The sequence below is a fragment of the Leptomonas pyrrhocoris genome (genome assembly GCF_001293395.1).
Source record: "Leptomonas pyrrhocoris isolate H10 chromosome Unknown, whole genome shotgun sequence".
NCBI lineage: Eukaryota > Euglenozoa > Kinetoplastea > Trypanosomatida > Trypanosomatidae > Leptomonas > Leptomonas pyrrhocoris.
Window position 1 is genome coordinate 890,199 of NW_015438361.1, and position 19,775 is coordinate 909,973.

Consider the following 19,775-nt stretch of genomic DNA (forward strand, 5'->3'; position numbering starts at 1 on the left):
CGGACAATGCGCCCACATGCGACTCGTATCGCACGCCCGCTGTGGCGTTCCTGCGCTCTCGCTATCCTGAAATGGCAAGACGGCATCAATTTTTTTTGTCTCTGTTTTACAAAAAAAAAGTCAATCTAGCAACAAAGAAGCGCATTCCGAAAGGGATCCCGAAGAAAAAGAAAAGCCAGGAAACAAAGACCAAAAAAAATGTAAGAGTAATAGACAAGGAGAAAACAAACAATTTTCCATACATACAAGCACACAACGATTCGACTGACGCAAAAACAAACGCAACAAACAGGAATATATAGATAGGTAGATAAATAAATATATATGTATATATAGATATATAGATATATCACATCCACAGCCGGTAACATAGAAACAGCGTTAGGGTAAGAAGTGAGGCTACCGCGAACAACAGGTGAGGATCAGCGGTGATGCACATACCTGAAAACCGAGCAACAGGAATTAAGCGAAACGCTCCTCTCTTTTTCTTTTTCTTGTCTCCCAAGCGCCAACGAAAACGCTTCGAAAACAAGAAAACGAAAAAAAAAGGGAGTGCGGACGTGAACGCACACAAGGGACGTGTACACAACAGCAAACAAACAGCAGGAGTCTTCACTCTTCTTAGCGGAGTCCATTTGCAACAACAGCACGCTTAAAACGCACACGAGTTCATGGAGAACACGAAGCAAAGAAAACAAACAGGCAGCTCACCAGAAATCCTCAAATAATGCCGACTTAACGCCTCACATGAGTTGTGGGACCCAACGTTGTTCTCTTCTTTTCCCTTTCCTTTTATGCAGCTGCTTCCATGAAAAATAGAGTTGTTCGCTTTTCCCTTCCCTCCCCCCTTTTTTTTAGAGCCCGCATAGCACCCTATACGCAATAAGTCGCTCACCATGAGACCTTCCTCTCGTCGTTGGCTCAGTAAAACAGAAGCCGCGATTTAGTTCCTCTTTCTTTTCGATCGCCGCTCCTTCTCTTAACAGACAGTTGCTGCTTCGGGACGCAGAAAGAAAAAAAGAAAGAGCTCTACAAGCGCGGATAACTACGAAAAGAAACTTCCTGAGCAGACATTCGAACCGCTTCACGACAAAGCGGCAACACCAATAAGAAAAAAAGGTGTATTATAATAGGAAGAGTAATAACTACAGTAATCGGCAGCAGACAACATTCAATAAATACGTGGTGCTTACGACGGTGATAAGACAAGACAAAAAAAAAACAGATGTAACCGTATGGAAAAAGAAAAGCCACGTGGTACAGCGAGAAAAACAAAAAAGAATCCAAGCACGAAACACCGCAGTTGTGGTCAAGAAATCACGTTGAACGTGCAACATTCGAGGACGGAAGAAAAAGAAAAAAACAAGAGAAGAATCTCTGTGTCTCAAACGTGAGCTGCGAGGTTGGTAGTTCTTCTTGCTGTGGTGTCGATGCTGCTCTTTTTCTTCTCATTTTCTACGGCTCCTCCGAGAGGTTGCGCGTTGATGTGGACACGGCGGCCTCTGGCACAAACTCGCGGGTGCTCTGCAGGCCCTCACGCCGCGTCAGGTGCACCAACATCGCCGTCACATTATCGGTGCTACCTTTTGCCAGGGCAGCCTGTGCAAGCTCCTCGGCAATGCACTGCGCCGTCATGCCCTCCTGAAAGCGGCGGTAGCAGAAGTCTACGACCTCCTCGTACGTCATGACATCCCACAAGCCGTCGCACCCAATCACGAGGAACTCGTCGTCGTCCGTCAGCTTCGTGACAGTCGTGTCGGGTACCGCAATCACACCCGACGCCTTTCCGTCCGTGTACCGGGCCAGCTTGAAGCCGGCATCGCCGATGGCGCGAGTAACGGCGAGACTGACCACTGCGGGGTTGTAGTTGGGGTGTCCTACGCGGTTATGGCAGACTTTCCCACCCACGCCGCGTACGCGCTCCTCCTCGCTCGGGTTGCTCGCGATGGTGTGGCGCACGGTCAGCACGACGGGCTTGCCATCGCGTGCGAGCACGGCCTCGCAGTCGCCGACGTTGCCCACGACGAGCTTGTCGTCTATAATAAGCGCTACCGCACACACACTGCCTGATTCATTTGTTTCCCTCTCCGAGAGAGCTAAGAAGGCGTTGTCGGCCTCGACGATGCCGTCCACGATGGCTTTCCGTGGGTTTGTTTTTAGCTCGGGGTTGCTGAAGATAAAGCCGTGCAGGTGGTCGCGCAGATACTCGGCGCACTGCGTCCCGCCATGACCGTCGTAGACCCCAAAGAAGGGGATGCCCTCGGCCAGCATCGTGTGCTGGTCCTCCATTGTTCTGCGTGTGCCCTGCTCAGCCGTCACGCCGTGGTCGACGACAACGAAGGCCGTCTTGCGTGTGCTACTGGGGCGTGCGAGGAGAGCCGCTGTGGAGTTCTGTAGCGACGGTGTCGCACTGGATGTGGTGGGGATCGACTTGGCGGAGGAGGGCTCGCTGCACGCGCCGTCGTCACATCCGGCGGTGGGTGCCAGCGGTGCGTTGGCTGGTTTCGGCGGACGCTCGCGCGCGTTCTTGTCCGTCGCGTCAACGCCGCTAGGGAGTGAGTAAGGGTGCCGCCCAGCCGATGGGTTGAGCGTCGTCGGGCTGCTCTTGCTGACGGGCACCGTTGGGGGCTTCTTTTTTGCCTGTGGCATTGAAACCTTCTTCTTCAGACTGCCGCCTGCCGTCGTCTCCTGCGTCATCTTGGCTGACCTCGGTGCGTCCGTCTTCACAGACGACTCTTCCTTTTTCGCCTTCATTTCTTCTGCCGTGTATTTTCTTTTTGTATTTGGTGCAGTAAGGGTCTCCAATAATAGTTGCTTTTTGCCTTCTCGGGGTTTCTGCTCCTGTCGATCGTGCTTTCGGCTGCAAGAGAAAAGGAAGTAGAGCGGTAGATTGTCCTGCTCTGTCGACCGAGTTGTATTGCCTGGTTCTGTGTGATGCGACTCCGCGGGCGAAGCGACCAGGGTAGAGATACGAAACCCTGTCGTTGCGAGGTAGAATGGAGTCAAACAGATGTGCAGAAAGGGAGAAAACGAAGGTGGGGGCTAAAGTCGCCAACGCAACAAATATATAAATAAATGTTTATTACACGCCGAACAGATCCTTGAAAAGGAAAAGAACGCCGCCGTGTAGACTGAAGTTGTGGTAAGAACAACTTAATAGCTTTAATATGTATATATATTCAGGTGGAGTGTCAAGCATTGCGGGGAGAAGGAGAGAGAGAAAGAGCAGAATCAACTAAAGTCAACGCAAAACGCCACCGGAGACAACAGTGTAAAGTTGCCTTGGTTCATCCACCGCGCCGTACCCCCGCCGGCTTGCTGCCGTCAAAGCATCTTTGATGTCTACAAGAAAGACAAATGAGCCAACGCGTACGCGAGAGAACGGGAGAGAGAGAGAGAGAACGTACGAAGCTCACCATTTTATGTCTTTTATTGGAGCCGCGGTTGGCACACACTACTCCTACACCTTAACGTCGCTAATGCGTGTAGCAAGTGATTGCGCTAGTTACGTTTTAGGTTGTGGTGGTGGTGGTGAAGTGGTTTTAAGGAGGAAGCAACGGAACGTCCCCTCAAGACAGAGAGGAGAAGAAACGAGAAGCATATAAGCACGCTAGCCACGTTGACGCAAAACAGCAATGAATAAAACAAAAAATACGCCCTCATGTGTACACAACAGCATGCTGGCCGAAATCAAGTTCAAAAGCAACAAAAACACACACGAGAGAAACACACTTTTAACAAAAGGAGCAGATAAGTGAAAGGGTGCTTGAGAAAAAAAAGGCTTTCCTTTTTCGTTTTCATGGAAATGCTTGAATCCTACCACCGAAGTGCTCTCCTTGTCTTCCGTGCTACCTGATGCCATTCCACTCGGCTACAGGCGCGAAAGAATAACGCTCGTGCACAGCTCCACACACGAACTCGACGGCATGCTGCAGTGCAGATCCATCTCCTCCCAGCAGCTGTTGAGAAACACGCTGGTGGCCCCTTCCTCCAGTGCGCTAGGGATGCTACACAGCAAATCTACCAGCGCACGGGTCGAGCACGCCCGCAGCAAAACGGAGCGGTTTCCCAGGATCGCAATGCACTTGAGGGCGTAGGTGTGCAGTACATAACACCACTCCGCGAAAATGCGGTGCTGCACCACGACGGGCGTCTGCGGGGTCAAGTAGAGCAGGCGAGACGCGATGGGGTAGCAGGCGCAGCGAAACACGTCACAAAAGTGCAGGCCTTCGTACACCGTGAACGCGTCGCGGGGGTTGGCGGCGGCCGAGGCAGCCGCAGTGACGTCGCGCGTCACGACGCCGTCTCGTTTCTCGCGCGAAGTCGGTGACTGCGGTGGCGGTGGTGATACTGGTGGCGACGACGGTGATTCGGTTTGTGTTGTCGTTGCTGCTGCGTCTGCGCACGCGCTTGAAGTTCCGCCGATGCCGTTCTCAGCACTAAGCTGCAGCTCCACGCACAGTTGCCTCGCGTGCCTCATCTCGTCAAGGCAGCGCTTCATGTAGACGTCGAGGTCACCGCACACCACGTTGGTGTCCAGCTCGCCCAAATCAAAGGAGGCAATGAATTCGAGCAGCACGCACGCATACGGAATGAGCAGCAGCGTCTCTATCGCAGAGCCATTCGAAGCCTTGAAGAAAACACGAGAGGGAGAACTAACGAAGCCAGAGGGTGAGGGAGGGGAAGAGGCGGGAGAGGCGGGGGAGGCGGGGGAAACAGCGGTGACGTCTGCTGCACTGGCGCCTCCAACGGCCGCGTCGATCTTCATCAGCTCGACTTCGTGGGTCTCCTTCGCGACGTGGTCGTGTGCGGTGGACATGACAGACTTCAAAAGCCCCACCGCCCGTGCGTCGCGCGTGACGACAAAGTAGAAGCTGACGCCGAGAAGCACGTGGCGCAGCGCGCCGGTCACCGCCAGGCACACCGCGCGGTCGCTTTCGTAGACGCTGAGGAGTTGGTGCAGCTGCCCCATCAACCCGCGCGTGAGGCAGTCGTATATGGTCGAGCGGAGCTGCACCACCATCGCGCTCGCCGCCTCCACCGAGGTGGCTGAGAGGTCCACCTGCACCGGCAGGTTCTGCGCGGCCGGCGTCTGGTGCAGCTCCGTCCACCCCGCCGTCCGTTTGAAGTGCACCACGTCCACCACGCCGGCCTGCTGGAGCTCGTGCACGAGGCCGACCAGGAAAGGGTTGTTGTGGCGCGCCTCGGTCGGGATCAACTGGTACAGGCGCTCCGCGTAGTTTTGCGCTTCGCCAGCGGAGGGGGCTGGCAGCGGCGCCAGCTGCTCCAGAGCATCGATGGTCACGAGGGACGGCGCGGCCCAGACCAAGTCGAAGCAAACGCGCAGCACCTCGTCCACGTAATCGTTGCGCATCATCTGCAAGGATATCTTCGTCGTCTCAACCAGCTCGACCAACGCCTTGCAGGCGAGTGTGAGAAGATGGGTGTGGTGCTTGCAGGCAAGCAGCATCCCTTTCAAGGCAAAGTACACGAGGAGGCGGTAGTCGAAGCGGTCGAACTCGGAGTTGCCGGCCATCGGCGGCGACGTCACATCGACGCCCTCCGGCACGTGGGTGAAGAGCGTCGTGAGCATCGGCCGCACCATGCCGCTGAAGAGCGAGCTCTGCACCTCGTCGTCGAAGAGCCCGGCGTACTGTGCCAGCAATGCCCAGATGGACGACAGGGCATGCGCACGCACCCGCACAGAGCTGTGCACGACAACGATTGGCACCATTCCTTCAAAGAGAGACATCCACAGGTGGTAGTTCGTCTTGGTGGTGAAGGTGGTCGGCTTCTGCAGCGGTGCGTCGTAGGTTAGGGGTTCTGCGGCGAGTGTGACGCGGGGGAGGTGTTTGCCAAGCATGCGCGCCGCAGCGAGCTCCTGCTCGACGGTGTGGAAACGCACCGCCCACCGCGCCACCGTGTCGGCCGCCCGAACGTCGGACGGCGGGGCCTCGAGACCGTACTGCAGCCAATGCCCACACACAATAAGGTACGAGATGGCCCGCAGCGGCATGCTTTCGTCCACGCCGGAGCAGGCGAAGGTGGTGAGGCAGAAAATTAAGTCGCTGAAGCAGTCCTTGAGGTGGGCAATGTGTTTGGCCATGATGCCCTCGCAGATTGCCCACGCTTCCGGCGCGACGTCTGGGATGGCGGCGGCGTGGCTCAGACACGAGAAGACAACATTCCACCCACTCGCTAGATGCGCCGCGCGGAAGTCGATCAACTCCGACAAGATCATCATCACTTTCTGCCGGCAGCTCACGTTCTGGTTCGACATCAAGATCGACTCGAAAGGCTTCAGCACCTCCTTCTGGAAGGAATAGTTGAGCAGCTCCTCGCGCATCAAATACGTGAGTGCGATGAGGCGCAGACCGTCCAAGGAGGAGAGGGCGATCTCTGTGCTGCTGCCGCAACCTGCCAAGGTGAACACCTCGCTCGCATGCGTCCACAGCTCGCGCCACTGCAATCGGCTCGAAAAGGAGGCGCAAATGCCCACAAAGTCAAACAGTCGCGTGAGGGAAAAGGTGCGGCCGTACTGCAGCTCCATCTCGCACACTTTCACCAAGCCGTTCGTCATCTCCAGCTGCACCCGCGACGGGTACTGCGTGGCGTCGAAGAGGTGGTCGAGCCACAGGTCGACGTGACTCGTGGAGGTGGCGCGCAGGCCGGACAGGATGCTCTTGCGGTTCTCTCGCGAGGCGCGATCGACGATGGAGGACGGGACGTCATTCAGGGCGCCGAACCACAGGTCTGCGTACTGGCGTTCTTTGGGGGCTACGGAAATGGGAGAGCCGTTGTTGTTGTTCGGCGCCGTCGCCTTGCCGGGTGGAGGAGGGGACGGCGAGGTTACCGGCTCCGTAGGCCTTGCTGGGGCGATGAGACCCGTCTCGCGCGACGCAAGCGCAGACCCGTGCAGGCGCCGCGCCTGCCGCCGCCACATCCCCTCCACGCCATTCGCGAGAGCGTCCACCAGGGACATCGCCTTGTACGCGGCCTGCCACCCTCGCGCGTTGAAGGAAACCCCGCAGTACACAAACAGGTTCAGAAATGTCGAAAGAAGATTCAGGCGTGTGAAGGGCAACGTGCTCTGCACCGTGACCCGTGCACTCGGCAGCGCAGACACCACCACGACGGAACTGAGGTGCGTCATCTCGAACGCGTGCTCCAGCAGCTGCTCCGTGTGCGAGACGTTCCCAAACGAGCAGCACACACGGACGGTGTTGTGTAGACCTGTGAGCATGGCACTGAAGTAGCTGGCGCTCTTGGTGTCTTCCATGAAGGCGGCGACGGCGTCGTACTCTGAGCCGGGGGCCTTTTCACTGCTGGTGTTCGGCGACGAAAAGGCCTGCGGCCGCACGTACTTCTCGGAGTCCTCGAGCAGCTGTTGCAGTGACAGTAGCACAACGTGGCACACCACGTCCACCGTCACCTCCCACATCGGCAGTGCATTTTCGATGCTCGTCGCGGTGACGAACATCGCGTGATGTACCGCGTCGTTGGTCGACGCCTCCTGCAGCGCATCCATGACCGCCTTGAGCGTCGTGCGCAGCTCGCGCTGGTACATTTCTTCGCGCTTGCGCTGCGACGAGTTGAAAAGTCCGTAGCCTGCCGCATCTATCGGCAGCAGCACCTTGTCCGTGATGGCGGTGGCAATCGGAGCGAGGTGCCGCAGCAGTGGAATGGAGTCTAGGAGGCTTGTCGTTACCTTGATGTCGCCGCGCTTCCCGCTGTCCGATGGCTTCTTCGACGACAGCTGCGTGAAGCATTTGGGCGAAGGTCGCAGCACGATCTCATCCGCGCTGATGCGGTCGTAGATGCCGCCGAGGATGGCGGGGTCGACGTCGTTGCCCTCGTCGATGCCTTTGTTGTTCTGCAGGAATCCCTCCTTCGTCATTTTGTTTTTGATGTGCGGGCTGTGTGCATCGGTGTTGAGCATGCATATCGAAAACGACAGAATGAAGGCGGTGTCGGCGGACCCGAAGACGCCGTGGTTCTGGCGGCAGAACTGCGCCGCGAAGAGCTCCATGGTCCGATCCACCACCTGCGCCTCGCCAAGCAGCTTAAACCCGCCGAGGAAGAGACGCAGAGCCGCGTCAAGGGTCATGTCGGTGAAGTCGTGTTGCGCAATCCACTCCTCAAAAACCACGCGCGTCGGGGGTTTGAGGAAGCTCTTGGAAAAGTAGTCGCCCAAAATCATTTTGTCTATGTAGTCTTCGTTTCGCTTCAGGAACACGGCGACCCGCCTTGCCGGCAGACGCATCGCGTCATCCACGTCGCTGACGACAGGCGCGGCGGCCGCGGTGGCTGTTGTAGTCGCGGCACCATTCTCCGCCGCCGCAGGTGCGTTTGTCGACACGGGCGGGTCTGTCGCGGCAGTGGGCTCTTCTGCCACCGTTGGCGGCACCGCACCGTTCTCCCCTGCATTGGACTGCATCTCATCTGTTCTCGCCTCCGACCTCGCATCCCCTGTCGTCTCCCGCGACGCATTTTCATCTTCGAGCCTTGCAGCGGCGGCGGCCACGACCTCCGCCTCCACTTGCGCAGTATTCTCCGCCTCGTCGCTCGTCGCCTGCAGCTCTGGGGTGGCGGGGGTGGGCGTCACCATCGCTGCGGGCGCGGCGAGCTCCGTATCATCCAACATCAACACGGAGCTCTTCAAGTACCCTATGGCCGCATCGGGAGTCGCTTTCTCGTTGAAAAGGTAGAGGAACTTGCGAAAGGCATCCTTGTAGCGGCGCACCTGCAAAAAAGTTTCCGTGTTAGCGCCAGGGCCGCCACCAGCTCCCCCGTCTGGCCCGACCACCTGCTGTGATGCGTCGCTGCGTCGCAGTCCGTCCTCGCCGCCGTCGCGGGCGCCGTGGCCGTCGGTGATGTCCGTCAGCGTGGCCTCAAGGGCGCCAGGGTGGGCGTGCGCGGTGATAGTGGTTGTGGACGACGCTGCGGAGCCGTGGCTGTCCTCCTCCTGATCGCACTCAAAGCGCTCAATCCACTGAATATTCGAGTCGGAGACCTGCAGGAGACTAACGAGCGCCTTGCGACGCAGCGACTCCGGCACGTCGTACTCCAGTCGTACCGTGAGCACCCGTTTCAGCTCCGCGGCGAGGTTGACGTTGAAGATGTTCTGCGCGGGCGGCATGGCCAGCGCGCCGAGGTAATGGATCATCATTTCGTAGATGCTCTGCGAGTGCGTGTTGCAGTCGTAGTTGAGGAAGAGACCCAAAAGCAGTTGCGGCTCCTCAATGTAGGAGTTGAAGGCGTCCAAGACGAGCATCTTGTGCTCAAGCGCGGTAAATGAAGATTCCAGCACGCGGAAGTACACGTGGCGGAAGACGGTGCTGGTTTCGTTCACCATCTGCGGACCGAAGCGCAAACAGCATAGCAGGAGGAGATTGACGGAGAGTCGGAAGACATCCAAGTCATCCGAGACGGAGGTGCGCACCGCCGCAGGGACGACGAGCTGCCGCAGCAGCGGGACAATTTCCGTGCTCTTGCGAAACCGCGGCCCACCGTTCACCACGACATACAGGATGAAGCTGAGCGACGTCGCTAGCGTGTTTGTGTTCATGTACTGCGCCGGGAAGCTCGCCGTCAAGGCTGCGCCGTCGGCGTCGTCCTCAGCACCGACCTTGCCGGCCAGCCCCACGGCACCACTCGTCTTGGCACTGGCTGCTGCGTCGCGGTGGGCCCCGCCGGACCGTACCGCATTCACCCCACTCAACGCACCGTCGCTGCTACTCGTGTCCGCCACCGCAGCAGCAGCAACGCCACCGCCAGACGTGGACGTGATGCCCGGGAGGGGCGTGAGGCGCGCCACGTTTCCGCACAACGCCAGCAGCAGTCGCATATCCCGCACCCCACGCAGCACTCGCGGTGCTGCCAACGGCGGAACCGTAATGGTGCTCGTCTCGTCCAGACTCATGAAGCGCTGCACCTCCATCAGTGGGGACGTGGCGGTGGTGGCCAGAAAGGAGGCATTTGCCGACAGAGACGCGGCCGTGTCGACCCTGTTGTGCGACGCCAACGAATCCGCAAAGCCGTTCACGCCGTCTCGCCCTGTGCGGGCAGCTGCTGCGGACAGTGACGTGAGAGGGGTGGCAGCGACGGAAGTGGGGGCAGAGCTGGAAGCCGTCGATAGATCTTGCGTTTGCTGCTCTTGCCGTTGCTTGGGTTGCGAGGGGTCCTGCGGAAGGTTGTTCGGCTGCTTGCTCCTCGCCTTCTCTCTGCCGGCGCCGCTTTGATCATTTGCCTCGAACTCCACGTATTTCGACAGCGCGCGAGTAATGCCGTGAACCGCCTTCTGTGCTTCATCGACAAAGATGGACGATAGGCCTTGGGGGCGGCTGCACCACGCAAGAAGAAGCCGAAAGACGCGCACGAGTCGCCCACCGTGCACGGAGAGCTGTTGCGAGAGCAGCGTGTTTGCCTGCACATCCGCGCAGGTGCAGCGGCTCAGCCGAGGCACCGCACACGCCATAAGCGACGCAATCGTCACAAAACAAAGCCGGTCGTTGGACTCCTTGGCCTGCGCAGCATCCACCGTGGTCAGTACGGCATCCACAAGCTGATCGCGCATGTTTACTTTCGGCTTATCCTCCTCGGCGGGTTGGGGGCTGGCGCTGGACACGGTGGAGCGGGCTTCGCTACCCGCCTCACGGGAAGTCCCGGCTTGTCCTGAAGCCGCAACATGCTTTTTGCCACCGAGCAACTTTGAAAAGAACACCTGTGCGCCGGTCATGGTGGATTCAGGGATGGCAAAGACAGGTACCGGTGCGATCAGCTCCTGTGGAATAACCCCGCTCGTCAAAACGACAGCGGCCAATTCCAGCGACGCCGTCAGCATCCGCGGTGAGTTACGATTCGTGCCCCCGTTCTCGCCGATGATAGCCATCCGACACGCGTACGCGAGCTTGCTCATCTCGTCTTCATCACACAAATGCTGCTGGATGGGATTGTAAGACGTACTTGATGACGTCTCCGCGGATGCGCTGGGTAGCGGGGATGCCGACATGGCACGCGTCTTCTCCGGTGTATTGGCCGTCGCCGTCGCCGCCACAGTGGAAGGAAGAGTTGTGTTGACTTGGGCAGGTAGCGGGTCATGCCCTTTTGCCGGCTTCTCCGCAGCAGGGGTTGTCGTCCCGGCGTCGGAAGGAAGGGCAGTGGACGCATCTCGCGGAGGTGGGGTTGCCGGCGCGGGCGCACGTACGTTCCCTGACGTTTTCGACGGAGTCGTCTGTCCTGGGACGCGTTGCGGCTGCTTCGTCTCCTGCACCCGCCGTTTCAGCGCCTTGATGACCGACGAGAGCATCGTGCGCTCACGCGTGCCGCTCTTCATCTCAGCCAAGAGACGTGTACCCGCGTCGAGCACTTCGTCAATTCCCTTCTCCATGTTTTCCCTTCAGTGCCGCAGCAACAAAAGAGGAAAGAAGTAAAAAGAGAAAAAAAGAGACGGCAGACGTGAGGGCTGTCAATGCAAACACAAAGCCGAAGCAGGCTGAAAAGGCAACAGCGGAAAAGGGACAAAATTGAGCGTCGGGAAAAATGTGTGCTTGTGTTGTGTATAAAACAAGGAAGCAATGCTGAGAATAAACGCCTTCGATTCTCTCCTCTTCTTCTTTCTCCAACGTGCTCAGATCCTCGTTTGTGTGAAATCAATATGGGATGCGGAAGCAGTTCGCCTTTTCTTGTCCTTCTTTGACATTCAGAGCACGAGCGAAAAGAGGCGGAAGCCCAAGAAGACTATGTTGTGCTTCTGCGGCTTCTTCTTTTGATCTCTATCGCGGCAAAAAAGAAAGCTGTGTTGTATGTTATGCGGCTAAGCATGCGCCGACGCACGCAGAAGGAACAGCGTTTTCCCTTTCTTTTTTCTCCTCCCCAGCGCCGTTCCTTTTGCTAGTTGGTTGGCCGTGTTCTTCCTCTTCCTATACGTAGTAGTAGTAGTAGTACAAATGCTATGTCAATTCAAAACTACGCACCTGAAGTCGGGGGGAGAGAAGAACAAGGAGTCAAGAAAGGTTTCAGAAACCAGCGAGAGAGAGAGAGACCAGGATATGAAAAAGAAAAGAAGACGGTTTTGCACAGGGGAAAACAAGGAATTGAACGCGAGACAGAAAAGTGAGACAAAGCGCAGTTTCAAAGGTTTTGCGAGACACAATTGAGGAGAATTTACCTTTCTTATCTGCTTGCCTCTTGGTCATCCGTACGTTGAGGAGGGGTAAAGCTATGGCCACGCATTTGTAAGTCCCACAAAACGTTGGGTTTTTGTTGTTGTTGTTGTTGCACATCTTCTTTGCATGGACGACGGATACAGTATATATGTCACTCAGGACGACCTCAACAAAAACCCGCATCACTTTTTAGTCGGTGTTGTGTTGGTCGCTTTTCAGATTCTATCGCCTCACCATGAGGAAGGAGCACGTCGCGTCAAACGAACCCGCGAACCAAAAAAAAAGAGTACCACCGTTTGTGAGGTACGCCGAGCCGCAGCTAGTCGTCTTGCAAAAGTGTTGCCGTACAGCATTTTAAAAAGTATATAAGCAATAGTAATAACAGTGATAATAACTACAGAGGAATCAACTACGCTTCTTTAAAAACGAAAAAGAAAAAACAACAATGACGGGAATACAACAGCAAAGGCATCTGCAGCCTCTAGCGCACTGCTACAGAACGGGAGCACAGGTTAAAAAACAGTGTGCACACGATCACCGTAGTCTCGCACTATCACTACTGCGTCACTGACACTCCTACTTGTGAGGAAGAGCAGTAGCGCAAATCTTCGAGACACATACAAACTACAATTTCGAAAAGAGAAGATTAAGATGCTGTTCAGCAGGGACTCATATTCTTTTCTGCACGTAGAGTTCCGCATTTTTACACGAGGACAAAAAAGGAAAAGAAAGAAGAAGCCGAAGCAGTGGGAAAAGAAAACCAGAGAACGCAGCATATGACGCGTCTGCGTAAAAAGAACGAGTACTCATGAAAGAGGCTAGTTATCTGGAACGTTGTGGTCACTGCATCATCGGCTTCAGATCATCGCGGAAGGAGTCGAGGGAATTCGCCGAGTTGCCCATCGTGTCCTTCGACTTGGACAGGGCAGCCATTGAGCGCTTGAGCAGACGGCGCATATCGCTATTGAGGTCCTCGGCTTTATTAAGCTTCTCTCGCCAATTGCGCTCTGCGTCATCGAACTCAGCGTCCTTATTGCGCAATGCGGCCTCGGCGTCGCGAACTTGTGCCTCGGCGTCCATGACTTGTGCCATGAGGCCATCCTTATCAACACCGGGTTCGGTCATGGAGTTTTGCAGTTGCTTGAGTTGGTCGAGCTCCTTCTGAAGGCGGAACACCTCCGCGTCGGAATCTGCGCGCAGGCGCAGCGCGCTCTCCTCACTCTCGCGGGCATCCTGCACCATCGCAGTCATCTCCTCCAGGCGCTCCAACGCGTCGGACACCTCCTTGCTCTTGTCCTCCAACTTCCCGTCCGCCTCGCGCATTTGGGTGTCATGCTCATCGATCATGCCTTCGATGTCATCCCGAAGCGCGTTGTTCTCCGCGTTCTTCGCCCGTACGGCCTCCTCTGCATCGGCGAGCGCCTTGCGCGACCGCGCCAGCTCGCCCTGCAGGCCGTCGTGCAGCGTATTGTCTTTGTCCGTCTGATCACGCAAGCGGTTGATCTGATCTTGCAAGACATTGACTTGCTTCTCATGCTCGTCGTTCTCGCCGCGGCGCGCTTCTTGCAGTTCAAAGAGCTCCTGTTCGCGGGCTGCAAGGCGTTGCAGCAATTCCTTCTCATCCTCGCGGTTTTGGTTTTTAGCGAAGTCGTCCAGATCCTTGATCACTTGGTTGTACTGATCGGTCTTCTCCTCTAACTCCTCAAGCAGGTCTTGGATACGGTTGTTCAGCGCGTCGAGGTCGAGCGTCATGCTCTCCACCTCCCTCTCTTTCTCAGCCGCCTTGTCCTCCGCAGCGCGGAGGTCCTGATTCGCGTCGTTCAGATCCTTCTGTGCGTTCACCAACTCCGTCTCGGCGATCTCCTTCTCCCTCTGCAGATGCGCCACTTCGTCTTGAAGAGCGTCGATCGCGTCGTCGTGAGAGCGAGCATCCTCCAGCGCTTGTCGAAGCTGCGCCAGTTCGTCCTCCTTCGCCTCCAGCTGATTCCGAGCATCTTTCTCAGAGTCCTGAGCCGCAGCCACCAAATCCGCAAACGCCTCCATCTTTTCGACCCCCTCCGCATTGGCCATATCGGCATCTCCGTAGAGTTTGCACGCCTCATCAAGCTTGTCCGTCAGCAACTCAAGCTCGCGCTGCAAACGTTCGATTTCCCCGCGTGCCTCTTCAAGATCATTCTTCTGACGCTCGTCTTCTGCCGCAAAAACGTCGCGGAGTTCATCCAGTTTGGTGTTCTTTTCGTCCGCATCGTCGCGAGCTGCCTGCTCAGCCTCACGGGCGTCCTCTAACTCCTTCAACAATTTTTCCAGCTGGTCCAGCACAGCCTCGCTAGCCACTCCATCAGCTTCGATCGGCTCCATCGCATCGCGGATCCGCTCGCCAAGAACATCCATGTCGTGCGTCATCTGAGCGTTCTGTTCACGTTGCTCCTTGAGCTCCTCCAGCGTCGCAACGTACAGTGGCTCGTCCGCGATCTGCTGCGGGTCCACGGCGCGTGCTACCGCATCCTCAGTCGACAGCGGCTTCTCATCGGTCGGCAGCGACTCGTCGGCATCGCGAGCCGCAAGCGCATCGTTGCGCTTCGCGCGGAACGCAGCCACCTCATCGGCGAGCTTCGCCGCCTCCGTCCTCTTCTTCTCCAGCTCATCTGCAAGACGCGCGGCCTCCTCCTCCTTCGCAGCACGGGCCTCCTCCAACTGCGCTATCGTTTCCTCGGCGGCATCCAATCCTTCCTTTGGTCTGTCCCGATTCGCATACAGCGTCCACATGTTGGGGTAGTGGTAGTCATCCAGCATCTTCGTGACAGCTTCGCCACTCAGGTCGCTGTTGTGCGTGACGTCCACACTCGCGTGAAGGCTGCCAAGCTCAAACGCAACTCCCGTCACGTCCTCACGACCAACACGGCACGCAGCGCTCACATCAGTCACGAATGCGTCGTGCAGCGCATGCGGCTTCTTCAGCAGAACACCCCAGTCATCGCCCTCGAACACCTTCTTGTGGCTTGTCGTCGACTGCGGCTTCGTCTTATCGCTGTTGTTTGCACGGCAGTCATGCTGCTTCAGCTCGTCCACCAAGTCATCCTTCTCCTTTCCAACGGCACACAGGGCAGCATTTTCCCCCTCCAGTGCCTTCATCTGCGTCAAGACATCAAGGAGCTCAGCTTCCACGGCAGCGCAACTATCGTCGGCCGCCTCCTTTTCGCGCTCAGCAGCGTCGCGAGCATCCTGTAGCTCTTCCAGCGTCGCAACGTACAGCGGCTCGTCCGCGATCTGCTGCGGGTCCACGGCGCGTGCTACCGCATCCTCAGTCGACAGCGGCTTCTCATCGGTCGGCAGCGACTCGTCGGCATCGCGAGCCGCAAGCGCATCGTTGCGCTTCGCGCGGAACGCAGCCACCTCTTCTTTCATGGGCTCGGCCAGTTGCGCTGCCTGAAGGTCGTTCTGAAGCTCATGGAAGTGTTGCTGTTGCGATGCAAGTTGTTCTGTCAGTTCCCCCACTTGATTAGCCTGCTCATCGGCCAAGTTTTGCATGCTCTTGTACTCATCTTCAGTGACGCAATACAAAGGCTCTTGGGCCAAGAGATCCGGGTTGACTGCCGAGCTCTCAGACTGTTCGCATGCAAGTGATGGCTCATGAATCTCCAACCCCCCATGCGTTTCGCGGGCCACAAACGCGGCGATGCGTCTCGTCCTGAATTCCTTCAACTCCGCCGCCTGCTGAGCATTCAATTCTTTGAGAGCCTTGCAGCAGGCTTCAGAAGCTTTCAGCTGCATCAGAACGTCAAGCAGTTCGCTCTCGAGTGCGCTGGAACTGTCGGCTGCAGCTTGATCTTTGGCGGCTAGCGCCTCTTCTAGATCCTTTTGGTGCTCCGCACACCGCATCGACTCGTCTTCGTATTGCTTCAAACGCTCAAACATCTCTTCCGCCTTTGCCTTTTCTTGCTCGAATGCTTCCTGCGCCTCATCCGCGGCATCACGCTGGCGAGTGTACTCATCCATCGTTACTGCGTATTCAGGGTTTCCAGCGTTCTCAGCAGGAGGCTGTAGATTGCGGCGGAAACGGGCTTGCTCAGCACGTTGTCGTTGAAGGCGGTTTTCTTCCAACTCTTTCTCCTGCTGGTCGGCAAGGTCCTTCAGTTTCGCGATAATGTCACGAAGCCGTGCAACCTCGTTGTTCAGAGACTCTTGATCTTTTTGCGCCGCAGTAACCTGTTTCTTTAGCTCTTCAGTGGCTTTGTCCAGGGTATACTGCAAAGATCTGTTCTCATTGTTGATCTTGTCCAGAAGCATCAAAAGGTCTCCAATCTCACTCTCGTAAGCGTCTTTGTCGTTGCTGAAAGACATATCGGGCATGTTTTCAACAAACTCGCTGAAATAGAGACCCTCGTGCTTACCTTCAGGGATGCCAAGCGCGCGTTCGATTTCCTCTATTGCGTGATCTAGTCCCGCTTTTTCACCGAGAGGGTTCTGATGCAGGTGCTGCAGAGAAGGGAAGCAGTAGTTTGCAACGCGCTCGTCAATTATCTTGAGAGAAACGTTCAGCGGGTGACTAACTGAGAATTCAACACCGAGATTGCGGTCATCGCATTTGAGTGCAGTTGTCGTGACGCAGTAAATAGGAACGCCGCACGCAAACGCAATTTCGGCAGTGACAACAGCCTTTGTTTCCTCCGGTTTATGATGTAACAGGAGTTTCCCATCATCCCAAGGAAAGTCATACGAGTGGTTGGTTGACACCAAAGCCGCATTTTCGTCCAATGTGCAGCGCCAGTCGAGCGCTTCTAGTTCCTTAATTCTGTCCTGAAGTTTGGAAATTTCCTCCGATCGAGCTACCCCACGACTAGCCAAAGGAACGTTATCCAGTTGCTTCACTTTGCTTTCTAGGTCGTGAATCTGTTCTTGCATCTCGCTGAACTTGTTTAGAGCTTCCTCCACAGATCCATTGGCATGAGCCAATTCCTTCGCCATTTGGGAGCGATGCTGGGCAGAAAGGCTTTCCATGGCTTCGTATTCTTCAGATGAAAGCAATGCCATAGATAAAGAGTACACAACGACTTCCTTGAGAACAGAGCTGCGTAAGATAGTCAACGTGTTAGTTGAAGGTGTAAACGCTTTGACCTTAAGTTGAGCAGGAGAAGCAGAGATCAACTTTTTCAGATCTTCCTCCAAGGAGCGATAATGACGGCGATGCTTGCCAATCTCGGCCAAACACTCACTCAAGTCCTGCGCGGTACGCTCCTTTTCGGCCTTGGACTCACCCATGGACTCCTTGTCCATTTGATCACGAATGGACAGTAAACGCTCCTGGCACTTGCGGGCCTCTTCTTTTGATGCTCCTACTTCCGACTCTACCTTTTCAGAGAACGCTTTGTCAACCGACGCGCCCGACCACTCTTTAACGGTGCAAAGGTGATCATCTGAGGAAGTGACCTGTCCCACAGACCAACACCACTTCTTTTTGGAATCGAGGTACTCAAACGAGACCACTGCTCCGTCCATAGTTTCACTGGCCATCTCAAAGCAAGGACGGTCAATGGCTGGATGTGTATGTGCGTATGTGAACACGCTTGTAGTTTGGATGGTACTATGTTGTCAGTGAATGATGAAAAAGTGTATACGCGGTACGAAAGAGAAATAATAATAATAATAATAATAATAATAATAATAAACGTCTCGCTGCGCGACTACAAGACTCAACCACCTTTGTTATAGCGATAAACGTGTGATAAAAACCAGGTGCAGAGCAGCTTTCAGTACAAACAATTCCGATTTACTCACGCACGAAAAGAAAAAGAGATAAGAAACCTCTACGCTGTGTGCTTTCGTGCTGCTTTATTTTTCGTACTTTGAGAGTACCTTCAACGTCTCGATCGTGTTCACAAACTGCCGCTAGAAATCAAAACAGACTCTAAAGCAAACCAATTGAAACCTCTTAAATCCTGTCCTATGTTCTCCTCAAAACGACACGTGATGAGAAGCAGAAGAGGGGAAAAGAGAAACAAGAAAATGATCAAAAATAAAGAAGAAGAAAAAGAGATCAAAAGAAGAACTATGTTGTAAGAATAAAAAAAAAAATACTGAGCCTCACGGTCAAATTCCTAAAGCTAAATGACAAGGGAAAAGAAAACTCTCTTTCAACAAGAGACAAACCGAGACTTCAATCAGCCGTCAAGAGAAAAAGGGAGAGAGGAAGGTTTGAGAAAGCAACGGAACACTGGCAGCACAGCACCTGAGCTTAAACAGGTGACCCTAACAGAAAACGAGGAAAACGGTACGTTTGACAAAAATTGTGCAAGTACAAAATATGCAGCTGAAAAAAAAAAAGGCAAATGCAAAGAACAGAATAAGATGAAGACAAAAGAGAAGAGCAGGAAAGTATTTGTCATATCCAAAACCACTTTTGATCATTCGAAGAAACATCTCACAACTTTCATTTGAGAGAAAGGCACTAAATTTGCACTTGCAGAAGATACCGAGAGCATCACGGCCTACAAGCTACAGTAGACGGCGGCAGTCGCTCCACAGCGTCATTGCGAAAGACAAGGAGACGTCTTGAGTTTCTGGTGCTATGTTAATCTCCGCTACAACAGAGTATAGAAGACGTAGCAACAAAAGAAACTGTGGCCGCTGAGACGACCTCAACAAGCATTCTGAAAAGGTACGGTACAACGGTGCTAATAGGACACATTCCAGCCGCAACCGCCAGCGTCCGTTTAATAACACACACACACACACACAGACCAGAAAACCATTTCTTAGGTGTATCCAGTGCCTTTTGAGAATAAAAGGCGCCTACAGCAAGAAACGTCCTTGCATAAACAAACGGAAACAAAGAAAGACTAATCTAAGGGGCACATATGTGAGTCATGAGACCTTCCCAAAGAAGCACTTTGTTTGGGACGATAGGAGTAATTTCTTGGGTTACCTTTGCTCTAAAGACAAGACCTGTACCAGTTGTTCTTCTTTTCAAACAATGCTTGTCACTGGCACATAATCCGTATCCGTCGAGAGGCGCTCATGAAGCACACGTAAGAATCGCCGTCATAAAACGCCTCATTTCAGCGTGATGAGGAGAGAACTCACCACAGCAGCAGTAATTAAAATAAAGAGCTTGATACTTGCTGAGACGCAGTTCTCAGAGCACGTGTTAGCCTCCCTCCCCTTACATTTATTAAAACCAGTGAAAAGAGAAGTTAATCAGTATTTCACTTTCGCTGTTGCTGTTTATACCGTGTGATTTCTTTCCCCGGGAGAAAAGAAGTCGCCTCAGGGAACGCGTTTCGAAAACGATGAGCTCTGGTGCTGGATTTAGTGTTCATTAACTTTGATTGGAGTCATTTTGGTAAGAGCACATAAGACAAGACCATCGAAATCTATCGGAAGAAAAGATCACAACGTTGCATGCTGACTCGAATTCGCTACTGCGACGGCGAGTTGCTGAGAGGCATTAATCCATATGTCATGGAGTTCAAATACTGTAAACCTGTTGGAGCGGGAATACGTAGAGCTGTATCTACTGCAGTTTCTGTTGCATAGTGTGACTTGAACTGCCGCTGTCTGAGGCTCAAAAGCTACGATGAACACGATGGGGCCAGCTAGCGTCCAATGCGC

At 54.8% G+C, this 19,775-nt stretch overlaps 3 protein-coding genes across 3 annotated transcripts; all 3 read right to left on the reverse strand.

Annotated features, from left to right (window-relative positions):
- Positions 1-1,455: 1,455 nt before the first annotated feature.
- On the reverse strand, positions 1,456-3,161 carry ABB37_03413 (protein phosphatase 2C-like protein; the record flags this gene model as incomplete). The annotated part of the gene is made up of 1 exon (XM_015800749.1): positions 1,456-3,161. The coding sequence occupies exon 1, from the start codon at positions 2,752-2,754 to the stop codon at positions 1,456-1,458; it is 1,299 nt and encodes a 432-aa protein (XP_015660756.1). The 5' UTR covers positions 2,755-3,161.
- Positions 3,162-3,871: 710 nt separating this feature from the next.
- ABB37_03414 (hypothetical protein) lies at positions 3,872-11,976 on the reverse strand (the record flags this gene model as incomplete). Its single annotated transcript, XM_015800750.1, has 1 exon — positions 3,872-11,976. Exon 1 carries the CDS (start codon positions 11,387-11,389, stop codon positions 3,872-3,874), a length of 7,518 nt encoding a protein of 2,505 aa, XP_015660757.1. The 5' UTR covers positions 11,390-11,976.
- Positions 11,977-13,007: 1,031 nt separating this feature from the next.
- ABB37_03415 (hypothetical protein) lies at positions 13,008-18,475 on the reverse strand (the record flags this gene model as incomplete). The annotated part of the gene is made up of 1 exon (XM_015800751.1): positions 13,008-18,475. Exon 1 carries the CDS (start codon positions 17,676-17,678, stop codon positions 13,008-13,010), a length of 4,671 nt encoding a protein of 1,556 aa, XP_015660758.1. The 5' UTR covers positions 17,679-18,475.
- Positions 18,476-19,775: the final 1,300 nt, after the last annotated feature.